The 21,249-nt window shown below is 39.3% G+C and overlaps 1 protein-coding gene across 1 annotated transcript in view; it reads right to left on the bottom strand.

Annotated features, from left to right (window-relative positions):
• Nucleotides 1–2,252: 2,252 nt before the first annotated feature.
• Nucleotides 2,253–21,249, bottom strand: part of LOC124612345 (protein preli-like) — a 29,735-nt gene continuing 10,738 nt past the window's right edge. Inside the window, exon 3 of the mRNA XM_047140502.1 lies at nt 2,253–3,803. Coding sequence (XP_046996458.1) covers nt 3,456–3,803 — 348 coding nt within the window. The 3' untranslated portion in view covers nt 2,253–3,455. The remainder of the gene's footprint in view (nt 3,804–21,249) is intronic.

Here is a 21,249-nt window from a genome sequence, read left to right as displayed (position 1 = left end):
GTAGATCACATAACTAATGAGGAAGTATTGAATAGGATTGGGGAGAAGAGAAGTTTGTGGCACAACCTGACCAGAAGAAGGGATCGGTTGGTAGGACATGTTCTGAGGCATCAAGGGATCACCAATTTAGTATTGGAGGGCAGCGTGGAGGGTAAAAATCGTAGGGGGAGACCAAGAGATGAATACACTAAGCAGATTCAGAAGGATGTAGGTTGCAGTAGGTACTGGGAGATGAAAAAGCTTGCACAGGATAGAGTAGCATGGAGAGCTGCATCAAACCAGTCTCAGGACTGAAGACCACAACAACAACAACAACACCATTATAGGTGTATACATATTGAAAGTTATATTGCTTGTGAAAACAATAAATCCAAATTTCAACTGTGACCTGCACCAGTATGATGCAAGGCAAAAGTTCAGTTAACATGTAAATAGCCACAGAACAGCTTTGTATGAAAAAAATGCACTTCATGCTGGGCTGAAGCTAGCCAATGCCCTACCAAAAAGTCTCACAACCCTTCCTACTAACAAATTAAAAGATCAGCTAAAAAGAATTCTAATTGAAAACCCTTTTTATTCCCTAGACGAGTGTTATATCTGTACGAAAAGTGCTTCATAAGTACGTCAAGCTCATAGTTTTAAGTAACCTACAACTAATATAATGTTGATAAAAACAATATTTGTAATATTGTGATTGTATACTACCAAATGTAAAATTTATTAATACAAACAAATCTTTAGTTTGTAATTTATAAACTGGCGTATTCACAAGAATAATCTGTATGATGTCCTGAAACTGTATTATTTCTAGGGATTGTATTTGATTATTCGATGTTGAATAAATATTATTATTATTATTATTATTATGGAAATGGATAAAAGGAGCAACAATACACATTATATGTGTTGACTTACAACAGGTTTTAGTTTGTCCAACACTGTCACATTCCATGGTATTTTACCACAGACTGCTGTTGTCATAGAATTTCACAGTTCAACATTAGGAACTGGAAACATCACAGTAAATTTGTGGGATGAATCCACCGCAAGGAGAGCTTCAGATGAAATAGTTTGTTGTATGCTTAAATTTGTGACAAACAATTACAATATGCATGAAGAAGGTATGGAACACAAACTGATTGTACGGTCTGACTGCTGAGTCGGGCTGGAGAGTTTTGGCACTTTATTTCTATCTGGTGATCTCCAAGCACTTTTTACAGAAATACATCAGAAGTTTTTATATTTGGGTCATAGTTTCCTACCCCAGGACAAGAACTTTGCAATGATCGAGAAAAGGAATAGTGTCAAACATTATTGTTCACTCAGAATGGAAGCATGTTATTGCTGAGGCCTTTGTCAATCCTTCAAAACTGAACATTCAGGAGATGATGACGGAAGACTTTCAGGATGTAGGATCCACTGACTTGGTTTTCAAAAAGCCACCTACTTTGAAAATCACTAATTTACTCTGGCTGAAGCTGTGCAGTGATGATCCTCAAGGTGCAAGCATGTGTTGTAGTCACAATGTGCTTTGGCTATGGGAAAGACATTATACCGTAAAATATGGTTGTGAACATCAAGTAAAAAATTGTCTAGTGTGGTTGCTGTACAATGGGACACAAACTTCATAAGAAGAAGAAAAGGGATCTACTGGGCATGATGGATTATATGGAGCCAAAAAACATGCATTTTTACAAAAACCTGCAGTGCGACAACTGAGTTTAATGCATCAAATTTGTGTGTCAAGTTGATGACAAACTCATGTTCCCATACCTCTTTCAGGACCAAAGTATTCAGTTTACAATAAGTATTATTTCGTATGTTGTTGTAATTTTCTTTCTTACTTTTTGATTCAAGACAACCTTCATTACACCACAACAGAGTACAGAGTGATCTGGGATAATGCTGTATATCCATTCCTATACAGCATTTTTCCATTCTAATACTTACTTATTTTTTTTTTAAAAAAAAACTATGCTTAGTGCGATTTTAAAAAGCACAACAAAGTATCTTCAATAGTATACATGCACAAACAATACATATCTGCTATTAGATTATTATTCTGCAATTTCCTAAAAACTATAAAATGTGCTACACAGCATTATTCATTTATTGGATGAACTTCCCACAATTTTTAAAGTTTTTCTTCCGTTTAAAATGATGTCAGTGTGGAGATAATTTAAAAGGAAGTGCTTCTGCAGTACATTCAGCTGCTCACATGCAGACAGTAGCTTTCTATTAAACTACCATAATTTGGGCAATCATAATGAAAAATGTTTTATTTCATTGTTTCTACATTGTCCACCAGATTTACAGTTGACATATACCATTAGCACTGGTTACAAAGTATAAAAAATTCAATTCCCAGTTAATTTGTTATTTTCATAACAAATAAAACAATATCAAATATTATTACTATAAAGCACCAGTTCAAATCAATCATGAGAAAGTATGAGATCTTAGTAAGTCAGTGTTTAAGAACATTGCAGATCAAAGAATAGCGAGCCTCCTTCAAAATTTTAAAAGTAAGAGATCAAAACTGCATAATTTATGTAGTGGGCCAAATTTGACGTGACAGACTAACAAAACAGAAACAAAATCTTGTCATATACTATATGATGAAGCATGGTAACCAACTGGTACCGTTTTTCAGACTTGTGTCCCATTCTTCTTCTTCTTCTTCTTCACATCTTCATTTACTCCATCCCTTTGGTTAATATTCTTATTTGCTTACATGAAATAAAATATATATTTGTAAAGTTTTAATTTGATCCTCTGCAGAAAGTCAAGCAAGAAATACAGTCCTGACAACAATAAAGTATAGTCAAAATTTCCTTGCTCCTAACTATAAAATTTATTTAAAAGATCAACACTATACAAATAGAATGTATGTCAGCCTGTGTGCAGTCTCTTTAAGTTAATAATGTGTTGGATGAAGACATGCTTATAACATGACAGAATACAATTTACATGCTGTGTTATGTAACAAATCTGCAGGAATGAACATTTAATCCGACAGTATGAAATGCAAAATATAGTAAGCATTTGTGCCTGCAAAGTCTTGGAAAGTTATTAGAAATATTCTACAAATATAAGTCTTGATATTTATACCTACGCTTCTTTTTGAATCAAGAAGTAGCCATATTTACACCAATAGTGTATAATAAATGCACTGAAGCAATAACATCCACCATTCCAAAGTGGCTATGAAATGCCAGCAAACACAATAATACAGAAAGTTTCATTCAAATGCAATTACTCTGAAACAAGTAGCAAGTATATTTCACCTTTCACTGTGATATAATTACTCTGGTAACATTTTTCTACAATTTTAATTAACTAGGCTACAAAGATAACTTCTTCGGCTTATAAGCTGTGTCAGCTGACGCTGTCAGTAAAGGAAACAACTTCCCTGTGCACATCAGCAACATAAACCTTTCTCTTATAAAGGTGAACTATGTTTGGTTTGCATGGCAGGAAGCATAAATTGTCCCAGCTTTTGATTTTGCCAGATCGGTAGCCTTCTTAGCTGCATCCTTGAGGGCATCTTTCTTGGTTGATCCTAAGCCCTGGTTCATTGTTTCCTCTCTTAATGGGATTGATGTAACAGGAAACAACGAAGAAAGTACATAATTGAAGCCTGAAACCATTTTCTGACAATTTTTGCGAAATCTTTCTACGCCAAATGCTTGTATAGCACGCCCAAATCCAAACACTTGAGAATCTATCCAAGCTGATCTTTCTGCTACAGTCCAGTTCGGATTTTCCTTGCTTACTCTGTATGTCACCTTTTCTATAACACTCTGAAACAGACAAAACAAAATACATTTAAGTTCTAAATAATTTGAAGTTTATTTTGAACTGAAACATACGGGTCACTCAAAATAGTTATTGTATCTGATAACAGTATGGAAATACTTTTCTTTTTTACTTTGTCATGTGTATTGGTTAAGATGTTCGACTACTCCTAAATAACAGTGTTTCCTTTTCATCTATATTTGAGTTTCATGTTTTTGAGCTAGTACTCATTTTGTCTGTCTCTCCTCAACTATAATTTTTCTTTGAAGGAGCAGACTACTGTAATATCCCTTACAGCCACGGAGGGCAGGGGTCCACATTGCCAGGTTTCCTGGAGGGCAATGCAGAAAGCAGGTGTAAAGCTTAACAGTTGCCGTAGTTCAGCCAGGTGGTTGAAAAAACAGTCACAATTCTACTGGAGGATGACGTTATCGTGAGGCCGGGAAGGCATGAAGGACACAAGGAGGCAGGTTATGGCTCAGGGTCACCTGCTGCCTCTGAGTATTTGTAGCCATTTCTACGGTGGATGAGGCATCAGTGAGATCCAGGTCCGCAGGGGACACTAAGATCTCCACTGCATCCTCAGATGCAGAACTGATAGGGAGTGGTGGTATTGGCGCCACCAGAGGGTCCTGTTTCTTAGCATACTTATTCTTAGTTTGCTTGCTCTCTCGCTTCTCTTTAGGGGCTTGCTGGGAAGATTTCTCTGAAGGAGCTTCAAGCATGGAGGAAGGCCGTGAAGCTCTTCGTCCAGCAGCTTTTGGCTCTTTGAGCCACTGGCGAGTGTCCGCCGTGACGTCAGTGGAGACCTAGGGAGAGAGGGCCCCAAGGGACCACTTCTGCATGAGAGGAGCTGGAGGAGGCTGTTGCTTCTTCAGCAGGAGGGAGGGGACCGATGTCCTCTGCGTTTGGAGGGGGGGAGGGGGGGGGGGGGAAGGGAGGGCTTGCTCCTGAACTAGGTGCTTTAGGAGCAACGGGGGAAGATTTGGCCCCTACCATCAAGGGGCGGATGTATTGTGATGGCCCGGAGGGCCCGCTGTTCGTGTCACACAGTGAGGAACCACTAACCACTGGCACTTGGGACGGCAATGGTGATGTAGCTGCAGCAGATGTCAACGTCAACCGAATGCGGTGTAATCTTTTGAAATTACGTTTAGCCTCTATGTAAGTCAACTGGTCCAGGATCTTGTACTCCACGATTTTCCATTCCTTTTGGAGTACTGGGCAGTCTGGTGAGCAGGTGCTCCCCACAGTTGATGCAAGTGGGACATGGCGCACATGGAGTATCTGGCTGCAGTGGACGTCCACAGTCTCGACATGTGGTGCTGGAAGTGCAGCGGGAAGATGTGCCCAAACTTCCAGCACTTAAAGCACCGCATAGGGGGAGGGAAGTATGGGTTAACGTCACAGCGGTAAACCATTACCTTGACCTTTTCAGGCAATGAATCACCCTCGAAGACCAAGATGAAGGCACCGGTAGCAACCCTGTTGTCTTTGGGTCCCTGGAAATGTGCCGGATGAAATGAACACCCCACTGTTCTAAATTGGCATGGAGCTCATTGTCAGCCTCCAAAAGGAGGTCACGATGGGAAATAATCACCTGGACCCTGTGCCGTATGGTCACCAGCAAGAGATGACTTAGCCCACTTCATTGTGGATTATCCACCCTGATGCTACCTACTCCGATCAGGGGCTCTCCCCACGGGCACCACCCAGCGACAGCAAAGGCCAACTGGCATGATGGCCGTTGCCAGGAGTCCTGATGCCCCAGTAAGACAGGCATCTACACCTCGGCATATGTGGGCAGTTTGCAGCTCGGCATCAGTAGTGTGATCCCTGTGTTGTCAGGGGGCTACCACCAAATAGGTACATGACAACCCCACCACAACAAAACGCGCTGGATATTGGGGCAGAGAAATCCAGTATTGTCAAGGGGGCAAAAGAGGACAGGAGGCAACGAAAGAAAATGACGTTCTCTGGAAAGTTTCCTTGCCCAAATAGTTGAATCGCAGTTGGAGATGCAAAGCCATGACAAGAGATTCAGGAGATCGAATCTGAGGGCACTCGTGCACCATGTAAGGTGTCCTTCCCCATATGGCCTGCACTTCTGTAGAATTTTGAAAGTGACAGGTCAAACCATAGAATGGGACCTGAACTCACAGGACCGAAAAGTGAGAGACTCCTTTTAGTCGTCTCTTATGACAGGCGGGAATACCTCGGGCCTATTCTAACCCCCAGACCGGGAACTTTGTATATAAAATTAGGCACATTTATTAGTTTACACACACACACACACACACACACACACACACACACACACACATTGCTGGCACAATTTCCGAGAGTGTAGTTAGGAAGGAACCAGAGAGTACAACTTAAATTACTGAGAGTAAAACTAGTAGCAATGGAACCTCAACATCACAGCACGTCAGCAATTGTTGGTTAATATATTAAAAAACTAAAAACCCGCCTCGATTGCGAAAAAAGCACCTAGTGTTAAAGTGTTAACAATGTTCCACTGGGAAGGTTAACACTTAACACTAGGTGCTTTTTTCACAATCGAGGCGGGTTTTTAGCTTCTTTAATAGCAGCAATGGCATTTATAATTCCTTGCTCACTACAAATAGGCTGTGGTTTCTAAGAGTACAGCTTACACTGGCGCAGGCGAAATGAACGGCAATCACATTCTTGTAATTCCTTACTTATCAAAAATATTTTGCTGCCCATTTCTGAATATGTTGCTATATTTGTGGGTGTGATTAGGCATGAACGTGAGAGCTTAAACTGACAGTTCAGATTGCTGCAAGTGAAATGAGTAGCAGTGATATTTATTTTCTACATTGTCAAAAATTTTTAGCTGTTTGAGAAGAGACGTGGAGAGGAGAGTAGGCTTTGTGCATGCACAAGGTGAGGTGCTTCTTATGTTACTTGTGTTTGCAGCAGGTGCGTGTTGTACATTTAACGTCTTGTCTGAGAATCTACATTGAAATATATTTTGATGTAGAATTCTATGGATATGATTTTTTTTTCTCTCTTGAGGAGATAAGAGCAGTTTTCAAGTTTTTAAGTTTTTGACCAAATTCTTTATCCGACACTAAAAACCGACATCACAGGGTTGTGAATTGCATCTGAGGGAATCACTTTAATACTGCAAGATGGCAATTCCTCTTCAGCTTAAAAATACTGTCATATGATATGGATTTGCTTGTTCTCCCTACAAGTCAATTAACAGAAGAAATTTGTTCTCTTGCACATAGGTTGTTACCAAATTAGTCGCAAATGTTTTACATAATGCTGTCTTTTAAGTTCAGCACATTTTGACAAAATAATGATGATATTCTTATATTTTGTCGGATCCTCACTCACCATTTTTTGAATCCCCAGTCCGTAAGAGTCATTACTTTCTTATAGGCATATGTAGACTGTTGGTATAATTTTCCCGAAAGGTTTATAGCATATTAGGCTGTATACAAGTGAGCTAGTTTGTTCATATTTCAGTTTATTTGCTGTGTATGTAACATAAAAATTGAAAACATAAAATAAAATAAAATAAGAAAAGGAGTTTCTGCATTAGGACCTGACCTCACAGCCTCCAGTTTACCGTTCTGTACTCTTTTCGCTGTGCCAACAGCAGCCTGGAAATTACACTAATATTAATGGTTCATGTCCCTCCTGACTGGTGCCAAGAACAATATATTTTATTAATGCTTTGCCATCTAGAGCTTCCATTTCTGTCACATTTGCCATAAATGGGATGGTGAGGTCACCTGCCTTTCTGTTCCGATGACGTCCAGTGTGAATCGTCCTTTAATGGGCAATAACTGGGCAACCATCTTTTGTTATTACAGTCTTCGTATACGTTAATTTTCAAGTACCATAACTCTGGTCAAAGAAGTGTTACATGCATGAAATTCATAATTCCGTAACTGTGCTCGTGAACAATAATCAAATATTCAACATAGCCATCTGCCCGTCATTTTAAACTACTTTAATGCATATTTTGAGTCCTTCAACCAAAGTTTTGCAAGACAGACCCACTGATAAGAAGTACACTTTAAAGAGGTACATCACACTTCTATGTAAATCACAAGTAGCCGATTAGTATTGGCCTTACCAGTTCTCGAGTGAATTGCTTTTAAGCGGTGTATTGAAATTTGTATTCCAGCATTCTGGAAAAACCACATATCATTCATTAGCTCACAAGGTGAAGCATAGAAACAGTTTGCTTACTTAAAAAAAGTATACATTCTCTTACTTTTGATAATTTCTTTATTTCTGAAATGCAAATGCAAGGAAGTCACACTCACTTCCACTAGACTGCTTTTGTCCACTTTGCAGCCAGGGTGCGGCTCGTCAAAACACTTCTGGCACAGATATGTATTGCTGCAAACACTGGTGTACAACAGTGACCGGCATTATTGCCAAACATGTGCCTACAATTCGCATGCTGCCAATGTTGTTGGTAATATGCAATTTTTACAGCACATGTAATGGGTAAATTAATTTTCAGTGAAACAGAATTCATTTCAAACTGCAAAAATTCTGTTAAATATTCTTTCAAAAGTCAGAAATTTTGCCAACTGAGATGCTATGCATTTGATCAGATGCTGCTGAGACTTGGACACGAGGGAGGACTGAGAAGGAATGCTCACTTAGTTCATACGAGCTGTCCACTGAAAAGTTCAGCTTAATGAACACATAAACATCAATTATGTCTACATCTTTGATGATTGCAAGAGACCCCACACGACGGTATTAAACACTGACATTTCTTATTTTAAATTTTTGTGCTGCACGCCCCTTAGCTGCAGTCGTGGAAATGGACAGCACAGGACTATAACAATACTAGATAAACTGAGAGAAACAGAACAGTGTTTAACAAAGGTTTTTCTGCCAATATCTTGTATCAAGTAGGGCTCTAACTTTTAACAACTATTCACTAGAGAGCACACAATAGTAACTACATGTATCAATAAATCTGTGTAACTAGAAGTTGAGAAGGGAAAAGATGAACAGATTAATTAGTTACCTCTATAAAGTGTTTATTTCTAATCTAAATTTGTTAAAATTTTATACCTTTTTTATACAAATGTTAGCCGGCACTGATGCTATAACCTAAACTACAAACACAGATTCACTTAGCTTTCTTGCAGAGGGGTGAATACACTGAGGAAGTCAAATATCTTCGATCACACTGCAGCTTCTAAATTCAATAATGTTAGTTTTCTTAGTGTCACCTTGTCCTACATTATATATTAAATTGTCTATGATTTATTCCATGGTTCCATCTCTTTGCCAATAATCTATATGACTAAACGACTATCCCAGAACCTAGGGCACTGTGCCAGCCACCATTGTCTTGTGGCTTCCAAGGGTAACAGAAATCTGATTTTCAATATTTCATGTAATCATTAACCTAATTAACACATTTAAAATGCTGTCATAATCTACTCATTTACGGTTATAATCTTATGTTGAAAGTTTAACACAATAAGACAAGTATTACAGTTGCAAACTGTATGTGTGTGTGTGTGTGTGTGTGTGTGTGTGTGTGTGTGGGCGTGCACGCGCTTGCTTGGGCAGGTGTGCAATTGGTGACATGCTAATACCCAGACTTTACTCTTCCAGTCTTTGTGAATGAGAACACTTGGTGACTTCCAACAAACTTCAAGCATAATTTAAATCTTTTCTTAACTTTTTCTTGCTTATATGCTTAAAGGCAAATATTTAACACATTAACTCATTTCTAAACAGACATCTGAAGCTGTTTTATATATGGGAGCTCAATTCTTCAAAGAATCGGAGCTTTACTGGTAATCTTTAACTTCACTATTTCATGACAGAAACGTGGCCGACCTTTTGCTGCCATACTTTGAATATCATAATTTCAAGACCTGCAATCTTTTCAGTAACATGTCACAATCTGTATTGTGTGGTTTTACATGACTTCACTTAAAGTGAAGCTAGCTTGAGGGCATTAAGTTCAAACATATATGGCAGTAGTCTGACAACAGAATGGCCGCAGATAGCCAGTTTATCAACGTAGTAAGTCTCTCCTTGGGGCTCATTTGTTCTATTTCTGTAAACAGCACACACTTTCGCATTGTCTCACCCCATGTCTTCTCAGTTTAAGTATTTATCTTTTTTGTGGCTTTTTCAACAATGTTTTGTGGATCTGTTTCCCATGAAGGGTAGTGTTGTCCACAACCAATACAGACTCTCTTTGCAGTTTCTTTAAACTGTTAAACTACGAACGACTTTCTTCTCGACCCACTTCTTAAATTACTAGAGTTTACAGACGTTGGTAATCACCAGTATCTGTTCCCACTTTGTATAGTAATTTGCACCTTTCAACAACATTTGAATATCCCCCAAGATGTACAATTACTCAGTTTGATACCTTCTCCCTGATGCATTTACATGGCTTGTGACTCCAATATCAGTACCTTGCTGACTTTTCTGAATGTTAACTCTGTATCAGCCCAAGTTCACACACAAAATATCGGCCCACCATCACCCCTCAATTACCTTATCTTCCGCAAACAGTGTGTCCTCCATTTAATAATATTGACCTTATTATTAATTTTTTCTTTCCTACACACATTTCTTCTATTTAAAACCCACTTCCTTTGAGTTGTGTCTTGATGCTGTGCCTTTTCATTAAAAATTGATTCTCCCTTTAAGAACAGGTAAGAGTTTGGCACATGTAAAAACTATCTTCTGCCCCCCCCCCCCCCCCCAAAAATACCTCAGTAATGTCCTTTGTTTTATGATGATAGAAACTATCAACACGTACATTATGCTCTTCTGAGTGATTCCATTCCTTTCCGCAAGTTGACAAGAGCTGTTTGCTTTGTTACAGCCAAGAACTTCGTTTCTTATCCGTTGGACTATTTTCTGTGAAGTGTCACGAACTCTGCAACCCTGCCAGTTGCTTTCATTACACGAACAACCAGATACTGTTTTGTAGCTTCCTCATCAGTGATTCATAATTTGTGCAATTAAACATCTTTCATCTCTATGGACTGCCTCACCAAGTATCCTTTTTTATTATATGATCAATTAAATTTGCGCTGTCAAAACATCAAAGAAAAAATATTAGCATATATCACAACACTTGCAACACGCAATATTGCAAGCCATGCATACTAAAAATGAGAAGGATCATGTAATGAAGTTACTGCTGTGACGGCGCTGCCCGTGTTTGCTCATGCACATATGGCACTTTCCTCTTTTTGTGCCCCTCGACACAATGACAGGGCACTTCTCCTGTGTGCAATATAATTTTTACGTCTGTTGGAGTGTGGAAACTGGTGAAAGCCAGAAACTTACCGATTGGTCAACCTCTTGCCATCCTTAGCTAGGAAACAATATGGCATTCCTCAGCAAAATAGCATTGCAGTGGGCATTCTGAATGCGATGTTGATTCCAATTTACTGCTTATACTGTAATTAGAAGGAGCTTGTTCCCCCACACCTCCCCACCCACTGCAACAGCCACTGTATCGAGGGGTGCAGGACCCATTTCTCCCCTAACCAGATAGGCTTAGTAAGTAGCAGGACCATTGCCTCCAGAACAAATCTAGTTACCAGCTCAGGCAGAAAACCTGAGGCCTTCCTGTCCCTTCACTATGGTTGCCTGACATCTTGTTTCGGTCTACAGCAGATCATTTCATAATGTCCCTGTAGCACAATGGACGTGTGACATTTTTTAACATAATGATGCTGTCAAAAACATCACACTATTATTTGAAGGTGAAAAACCTCAAAATACTTATTGTGACACAATTTATGTCAATGGAACTTTCAAATACTGCAAAACTTCTTTTTTTTTGTCAAGTATTTACAGTCCATTGGTTTATTAACAGACATTACAATTCCAATGGTCTTTTATTTGTTGAACAATAAGGAAATTTCATGTTACTGGAATGGCCTTTCACCAGTTGTTGATAAATATGCTGATCTGGGCCTGAAATATCCCCATCAACAATATTTCCAGACTTTGAAGAAAATAATATGAAAGCTGGAATTATGAAGTGTGGACTGATGTAAGAATCCAGGGACATAAATTTCATCTAACACAAAGCTGTTGGTGAAAGGTACAAACATTTGGACTTTTACCTGACTACTAGTACAAATGAAATTGTGAAGTTTCCGTCTTACACATTTCGCTTAACAGTGCTGGATCCTGATATGATTGTTAACTGTTTTGTTGAGGACTTAACATCAAAAATCCCTGTATCTGAAAAATTACAGTTGTTTTTGAGTGCTTAGTGTATACTTATGTAGATGAAATTATTCCTTCAACCATGTCAGCTGAACCAAGTCGCTATATCCAGAGAACCACCAATCCTCGTGAAAGTTTCCACAACAAGCACAATAGTCAGTTTTAATCCTGTAGCACAGATACACAGAGTGATCCGAAAATATGTTTACAAATTTGACATGGCACATCGGGCCTACAGTAAGTATCAGTAATCATGTGGCCACAGGGGGTCACAAATGACACAAGGGGGCGCTACGGTCACGAGAAGGCATTGCAATAAAAACGTGGTTGGAGCATACAGAGACTGTCGCCATTCACACTGTGGAAGCGTTGGGAGTAACATGGCTAGCTACACATACCATGAAATGACTGAGAGGCATTTGATTTATGGCATGGCCAGCTACAATGGAAGAGAAGACAAGTAATTATATCACGCAAAATGTCCCAATAAAGGGGTGCCATGCCACACATTATTCACCACCATGCATCACGAACTACGAGAAACTGGCTCGTTCCATGTGCAATGGACAGCTGTGACGGAAGTATTCTTGAAAGGGTGCAGCGTATGCTGTCAACAAGTACATGAAGTATCCTGCACCACAGATATCCCCCAAACCTCTGCCTGGCACATTGTATATGATGGACTGTATTCATTTCATTTCCAATGCGCCCAGGCTTCGAAACTGGGGAACAACAACAAGTACATGTAATTTGTGTGGCAGTTTCTGCAAGAATCTGCGGCAGAGTGAAGCTTCACATCAAGTGACCTCTTTACAGATGAGGTGGTATTCTCACTTGATAGTATGATGAATTTTCACAACCTGCATATGTGGGCGGATGTGAAATCATATGCTACATGTACATGTGCCTCACAATGCAAACCGACTCGTAACATGCAGGCTGGCATGATTGGAGACTGTTTAATTAGGCCGTACATCTCTCATATTTCTGTGAGGGGTTCTGTTGTACGTGCTGAATGATGTTCCGGTGCCTATTCAACGTCACATTCAATTTCAGTGCAATGGAGTCCCAGTGCTTCTCAGCAGGCAAGTGAGGGCACATTTGCAGGCAACCTTTGCCGGCCGCTGGATTGGTCGCAGTGCACCAGTCACACGCCACCATGATCACTTGATCCATTTTCAACCAAAGTTTTTCTGTGGGTGTATGTGACGGGCCTTGTTTATGAAACACCTGTTACATCACTGAAGGATTGTTGTGGCAGCAGGATGTCTTCAAGATACATCAGGTATCTTTAGAGGGGGCACCATTCAATGCAGCACAGATGTCAAACCTGCCTGGATGCATCTGGGCGAAGCTTTGAGCATCTCCTGTAGCGGGCATCCCATTTGTAGCATGTGACTAAATAACTGCAATGCCACTTAGTAGCCCCGAATGGTCTTTGCAACCCTAGTTCCCATGTGATTACTGATCTTTATTGTATGCCAGATGTGCCCCGTCAATTTGTAAACTATTTTTGAATCATCCTGTACACAGATTTCCTGAGGTATTGGAGCAAATTCAACTCAAAACCACAATCAATTCCTCAAAATAAATGAATTAAATAAACTCCTTCATGATGTAGCAAGTGAAGAACTTCAAAACTGGAAAAATTACAAGAACACAATATCTGAAATTAGTTTCCTAAAAAATAAAATCTAGAAACGCTAACTAAAATGAAAAATATTGCCAGTTTTAAAGACGTGCAGCATACATACTAGATTAGTATTACAATAAATTTGTAAATATATCTAAAAACAAAGGTGATGTAACTTACCAAACGAAAGCGTTGGTATGTTGATAGAGACACTAACAAACACAAACACACACACAAAATTCAAGCTTTCGCAACCCACGGTTGTTTCATCAGGAAAGAGGGAAGGAGAGGGAAAGACAAAAGGATTTGGGTTTTAAGGGAGAGGGTAAGGAGTCATTCCAATCCCAGGAGCGGAAAGACTTACCTTAGGGGGAAAAAGGGACAGGTAGACACGCGCGCGCGCACACACACACACACACACACACACACACACACACACGCGCACACACGCACGCACGCACGCACGCACACATCCATCCGCACATATACAGACACAAGCAGACATATGTAAAGCCTTTACATAAGTCTGCTTGTCTGTATATGTGCGGATGGATATGTGTGTGTGAGAGAGTGTATACCTGTCCCTTTTTCCCCCCAAGGTAAGTCTTTTCCGCTCCCGGGATTGGAATGACTCCTTACCCTCTCCCTTAAAACCCACATCCTTTCGTCTTTCCCTCTCCTTCCCTCTTTCCTGATGAAGCAACCGTGGGTTGCAAAAGCTTGAATTTTGTGTGTGTGTGTGTGTGTGTGTGTGTGTGTGTGTGTGTGTGTGTGTGCGTGTGTTTGTTAGTGTCTCTATCAACATACCAACACTTTCGTTTGGTAAGTTACATCATCTTTGTTTTTAAGATATATTTTTCCCATGTTGAATGTTTCCCTCTATTATATTCATATCAATAAATTTGTAAATATATTCAAAAATACTACACACACACACACACACACTTTTGGGTGTGAGACAGTTCCTCCATGGATAATGCTAAATGAACTAGTACAAACACCACTAATTCACATTTAACCTTAAGAGGTTCATTATCTTTTGATCTCAAGATGCACGATAATGAGGGCCATTCCTTGTTGTTACATACAACAAATACAAAAAAATTTTACAGTCTCAACTAGAGGTGTGTGTGTAAAGCAACCTTTTTATAAGACGAAGACTGGGTCGACTGCGGGAGGCACGAGTCCTGTGCTCCAGGCAGACCCATAACTGTTTTGGGAGGCATGGGTTCCGTCTTTATGACTGCAGGAGGTGTGGGTCCTGTGCAGAAGCTACTGGCAACTAACAAAATCAACTGAAGAATTAACCACATCCTCCAAATAGCTTTAATATATTATAGTAATATGTAGATATCTTAATATTTACTATCACTGCACAAGACGACTGGGGAGGCGGGAGTCCTGGGCTCCAAGTCCTATTTTTCTGACTGCATGAGGTCTACTGGGCTGCTCTCAGGTGTGTCTGCTACCACCAGTATCCCTCATTGAAAGTGCCAATATTTACTGTTCATATTGTACTTGTGCATGAGTGTCAGCAGAAACTTAACCGGGCAGAGGCAGAATGGAGGGAGGCACATAGGTACGACCTGTGGTACTTGAGATTCTAAGTGGGGTGGGGGGCGGGGGGGGGGGGGGGGGGGGGGGGGAGAGGAAGGGGTGGGGGCAGGGGGAGAGAGGAAGGGCCTCCTTTTCTCCTCCCTCCCCTTCCCCCACTGCCTCCTGCAGACACCTACGTACTTGCAATTTTTTTTTTTGTTTTAACGTGTATGTTTTTTTCTTTTCTCTCCATTAACTATATTTAATTTATTAATTGCTTTTGTTTTATTACAAACCTACCATTCTTGCCTCACCTACTCAATTAATTTAGCATTTCCCCATCTGTAATGTCTATTCTTTCATTCAAGGTGGTTCTCATTGCCCACTTTACTGAGTTTGCATTTTAATTGCAAGGCACAGTTGAATAACTAAATACTTCCAAGGCTAAGGGTGCTAATATACACTTATAAGGTGGGGTCTGATCCATAGGGCAGCCAGATTGGATCCTGGTGACAGAGCAATTTTCATTACTATCATTAGTGGTTATGTCTTAGGTTAAATTGCAAATTGAAGTGAGGACATGAGTCACTGTTATTAATATATTTGTAAAATTGAGATATTGAGCTCTGAAATCCCCTTCATGCTAACAGAAAGAAATAGATTATATGTTGACATCAGGTAACATCCTTCCTTTCTTTCACTTTCATCCGTACATTACTGACATGATGAAGCCACCTACTTGACACACTATTACATCACAGAGAGAAGAGGAAGCCAACCTCAGTATTTCCTCCAAATGATCATGAGTATGAGAAGCTACATTACATGTAAAACACATGAGAAAAATGTAACTACTTTACTGCCGTTTAGTTGCATACAATTCCTCTCGTACAACTTTCCCTTAATTTGATCTGAATTTTTTTCTGTCACTATTCTTTACCCACACATTCTATAAGGAATTTCAAGCTCCAGCTGTACAAAACACTGATACTACCTGTAGGTCTATATGGTTGCAAAACTTCGATGTCAAGAAAAACGACTGTTTTTGAACAGGAAGTCATCTGGAAGACCTGCATTCAGGAAAAAGTTGATATCACTGGCATCGGTATAATTGTGAGCTGGATAAGATCTACAACAGCCCTAACACAGTATTGTAGGTTTGATGAAAACCAATGTTAGAAACACAAAACGTCAGTCACAATGAGAATTTTGTTATTTAAATTCCTCATATTTCTAGGGTTCCATATGATAAAAAATGGCACCCTTATAGGATCACTTTGTTTCCCATATATCCGTTTGTCTGTCTGTCTGTCCCACTGTTCAAAATCCTTTTTATCACAAAGGAGTGCACATATCAAGTTGAAATTTATGTCGCACATTAAGGTATGTGGTCCCTTGGCGACATAAAAAAAGAGAAGATTCTAAGTCAATGCAGTCAAAAGACATGGCCATTTATGTTACAAATTTTGATGCTCACAAACTCCCTCATCAAAATCTATAGGGTACTTCCTCTTGATGTAGAATCATGAAATTTGGCAAGAAGAGAAGTTTCACTGCACAAGTAAAAGAAAGATTATAAAATTGTTAATTTTTAATCGTATCACATGAAAAATATTTCTTTTGTTATTTGTTATCTGACTTCAAACTTGAAATTACAACATACTTGAAAGTCTTGGAGTCCCCGAGATTGATATCTTCCCACTCAATATATAAAAAAATTCAGTTTGTACGGAACCCTCAATGTGTGAGTCCTACTCTTATATGCCTCTTTTTTTTTTATTTTTTTTTTTTTTTTTACTTTGAAAACAAAAATTGATTGTTTACACAGATGTAAGTAGTCTGATCAAGATTTGGGTATTCAGCATAATATTGAATATTTACGAATGTTTACTAATGTGTCTAAAAGTTGATTAAAAAAGGTGTTTTTACACAATGGTGATAAACTTCCACCAGTAGCTTTGGCTCATTCAGGGGATGAGAAGGAAACATATGAACGAGTTGTCTTACTAATGGATGCCAATATGTAATCATGAGTGGATAGTCTATTGTGATTTAAAAGTTGCTGCAGTACACAGAGATTTGCTTGCTGGTTTCGCAAAATACAATGTCCAGTCACATTAATGTGACCACCTGTCAAAAGCCTGAATAGTCCTTCAGCACTGTGGACCACTGCAAGACGCACTAGAAATGAGTCAGCGAGATTCTGGGAGGTACCACCAGGGATGTTGGGCCATGCATCAGTAGTGCCATGACCTGTTATGTTATGCTTCTCGATTGAGGGCCCATGGTGCAAACAGCCCAATAGAAGTGGTCCCACAGACTCTTGGTTTGGTTTAAATAATGCCATGACCAGCTGTGCTGTTTCTCGATTGAGTATCCATGGCGCAAACAGTCCGATAGAGGTGGTTCCACAGACTCTTGATTGGGTTTAAATTGGGGAGTATGGTGGTAAAAGGAGTACAGTAAACTCATTCTGGTGCTCTTTGAACCACACACATACAGTGGGAGCTATGTGCTGAGGAAAAATACTGTATGTAGTGGGGTGATAGTCCTCAAGGATAGATGCATACTTCTGTTAATTGACTGTGTCTTCCAGAATGACTAGATCAGCCAGGGAATGCCACGAAAACATTCTCTAGACCGTAACACTCCCTCCTCTGGCCTGAACCCTTCCAACAATTGTAGCTGGGTGTTTGTTTTCAGGTATTTCAGGCTGTACATGCCAATGGCAATCTGTCTGAAGAATTACAAAATGTAGTTCACCTTAAAATGCCACCTGTCACCATTCAAAGGGAGACCACTTGTGGTGTTTGCAAATTCCAGCCTTTGTCAACGATAAACAGAAGTCAGCATGGCTCCATGAACCAGGTGCTTGCTGCAGATGCCTATATGCAGCAATGTTTGCTGAACAGTTGCTGGAAAGAACTGTTGGTAGCCGCTAGGTTCATTTTGGCAGTCAGCTGCTCAGCAATTGCATGTCTATTCCCCCACATACATCTCCAGAGCCACTGTTCACTCCTGTCATCTATGGCCCGTGGTGCACCACAGCTGCCTCAGTATTTTGGATAGGGTCATTTTGTCATGCACAATATACTTTAACCACAACGGCAGTTACATTATACACCATCATGTTACACACTGTAATTCAGAGTCCTCTAGCAGTAGAGGGCTGCAAATATGTAGATGTGAAGAATAAAGATGTAGCATGTAAACATCATTTGTTTTAGTTAAACAGCACCTATGCACTGCTACCAAGTGTGGAACACTCATGTACAAAATTTTAAGTTCCTGGCATGACCCGGAAATTGCAACCCGCATCTGGCAATCTATCTTCAGACCCAACTTCAGGCCTTAATAACTTTGGAACTATTACGCACAGTCCAGCGAAATTTTTACAATCCCATAACATCCACTTAGAGAATACACTCTATGAATCAAAACACCAACAACATATTTCTGAGGGAAAATAAAAAATTCCAAAATGTGATTTAAAAAAATGTAATACGTTAAAAGGTACATGATGTAGGTGCCCTCTATGGCAAATATATTTCACTAATTTTTTTGTGTTAAGCTTAATGTGGCCTAAACACACACAGAACTCATCATGCCCATATCAGTCACAAAAACTGAGTTACATGCACACAAAAATACAAAAATTTGAAAAATTACCTGAAACACATGGATTTTCGACATGTGGTAGCACACAAGGGACAAATTTCAAGCCAAATTTCAAATGCTGCATAAGTAGACCATAATATAATATGTGCCAAAATTTCAACTTGTTATTGCAAGGCATTTGTGTACAATAAAAGTTGACAGAGATGTATTTGGTTACGTTTGCCTTGCAATAACAAGTTGAAATTTTGCCACATATTATATTATGGTCTACTTATGCAATGTGTGAAATTTGGCTTGGATACCACTTGTCCCTTTTGTGCTACACATGTCGAAAATCCATGTGTTTCAGGTAATTTTTCAAATTTTTGTATTTTCGTGTGCATGTAACTCAGTTTTTGTGACTGATATGGGCATGATGAGTTCTGTGTGTGTTTAGGCCACATTAAGCTTAACACAAAAACATTATACCCTTTTTGAGTGAAATATATTTGGCATAGAGGGCACCTACATTTTTTTAATCACATTTTGGAATTGTTTATTTTCCCTCAGAAATATGTTGTTGGTGTTTTGATTCATGGAGTGTGTTCTCTAAGTGGATGTAACTGGGTTGTAAAAATTTCACTGGAATAGTGTGGAATAGTTCCAAAGTTATTAAGACCGGAAGTTGGGTCTGAAGATAGACTGCTAGATGCGGGTTGCAATTTCCAGGTCACGCCACCTTCTTTAACAAGTCATAATTCTGGAACTAATTGGCAGGGGAAACTAATACTTTGTACACTAGTGTTCCACACATGGTAGAATTAGTGTACTGAATTTCAGTCAAATCTGAGACTATGAGCTGGAGCCCCTGGTTGAACAGACATGGAATGACCCCTATGCAGTCTTTCAAAGTTACTGCACTAGGCACTGAAATGATTTTGGGTTTCTAGATTAGTCTGTGATTCTATTTTGCATACAACATTCTAAGAACTGGCCTATTTCCGTAAATATTGGGCACAAAGGACTTGTCAACTTTGCTATAAACTCAAAACACATCAGTTACTCCGGAAAGACACTGTTTACTTTACACACACACAAGACTGATACTGGAAGGGGTTGGCAGAAGAAAGTGCTATCACTCAGTTTACTGATCAAGTCATCTCTCATGTTTTTAATGCACCGCATGCTGGCCTTGGCGACCAGACAGTTGCATGTGCAAGTTGCATCTGCGTGAATGCTTGTGTGTATGTTGTCTTTTTTTTTTTTTTTAAGGGCTTACTTGTTTAGCAGTCTTTTTGTTATGCCTATCTGTGACTCAATATCCTCGCTATGTGGTGAGTATCGATCTATCCTTTTCAGAATATTGTCATAAACATATAACAAGTAGTAATACCAAGTATGTTCTTGTTGGTTATCATTTTCTTCCACTGATCCGTTCAGTTCAAATCGATGCGAGCCTTACAGTGTATAACACATGACTTGGTTGTGTAGGCTGTCAAGGCACACTACCACATTTTTATTTGTGCCGTCCACATCTTCTGCTCTGATTTCACATAATATGTTCTCCAATTTCATTCCTTTTTGTATCCAGCTCAGCTCTTTTCTACTATGTCCCTTTTGACAACAGTTTTTATTACTTTTTTTCCCTGCCACTCCACACTGAATTCAAACAATAATTGATAATCATTTCCAGTTATTAGCAGTGTCGGTCACAGTGTAGTTCTGGTGATGTGTGCTCTTCTCTAACCATCTCTCAGCTTGGAATCAAAATTACAGGTAAACATCTTTCACCTCTGTATTGTATGCTTTGAACTTTTTACTTAACATTTTCTCATTTTTATACCCCTACTGTGTATTATGTAAATTTCATTCACACCTCTTCTACTCAAGCGACTTATTATTTGGCAAGCATGTCGACTGAGGAGTAAAAACTTGCCTAAAATTAGTAAGTAGCACAGACAATGTTTAAAATTAATTTTAGCACTCGTGCATGTGACGCAGCTGAAACGGAAAAAAATATCTACATGCACAAAAATTTCACTACACTGCTAATGAAGGCAGTAATAACTCACCTCTTCTGAAATGAGAGTTAAGAAAAAGAAAGGGAGCATGGACTAGGAAAATCTTCATTTATCTTACTGGTCCTGAGACTCAGCCATTTTGAACCTTTTATTTTATGGTAATTAATTTTATTATTGCCTGAGGAACAGCAACGGGAAACACTGTCATTCATAGCACATAAATAGTGCTATTGCTAATGCCACCAAAAGCTGCTTATTTTTTTAAATGCATACCTACATTTTGCAGTTTCTAGGAATGGCAATTATTTCCATTAACATATTTATTAGCAGTTTTCCACATTTAATATCACATTCCTTCTTAAACAACATGTGATACACCTCATCACTGTGAAGGCATGGGTGCATGGGGGGGGGGGGGGGGGGGGTGTGATATAAACA

The sequence above is a fragment of the Schistocerca americana genome, chromosome 1, assembly GCF_021461395.2.
Source record: "Schistocerca americana isolate TAMUIC-IGC-003095 chromosome 1, iqSchAmer2.1, whole genome shotgun sequence".
Taxonomy (NCBI): Eukaryota; Metazoa; Arthropoda; class Insecta; order Orthoptera; family Acrididae; genus Schistocerca; species Schistocerca americana.
The sequence above is the reverse complement of the archived record's forward strand: the minus strand, read 5'-3'. Positions and strand labels throughout refer to the sequence as shown.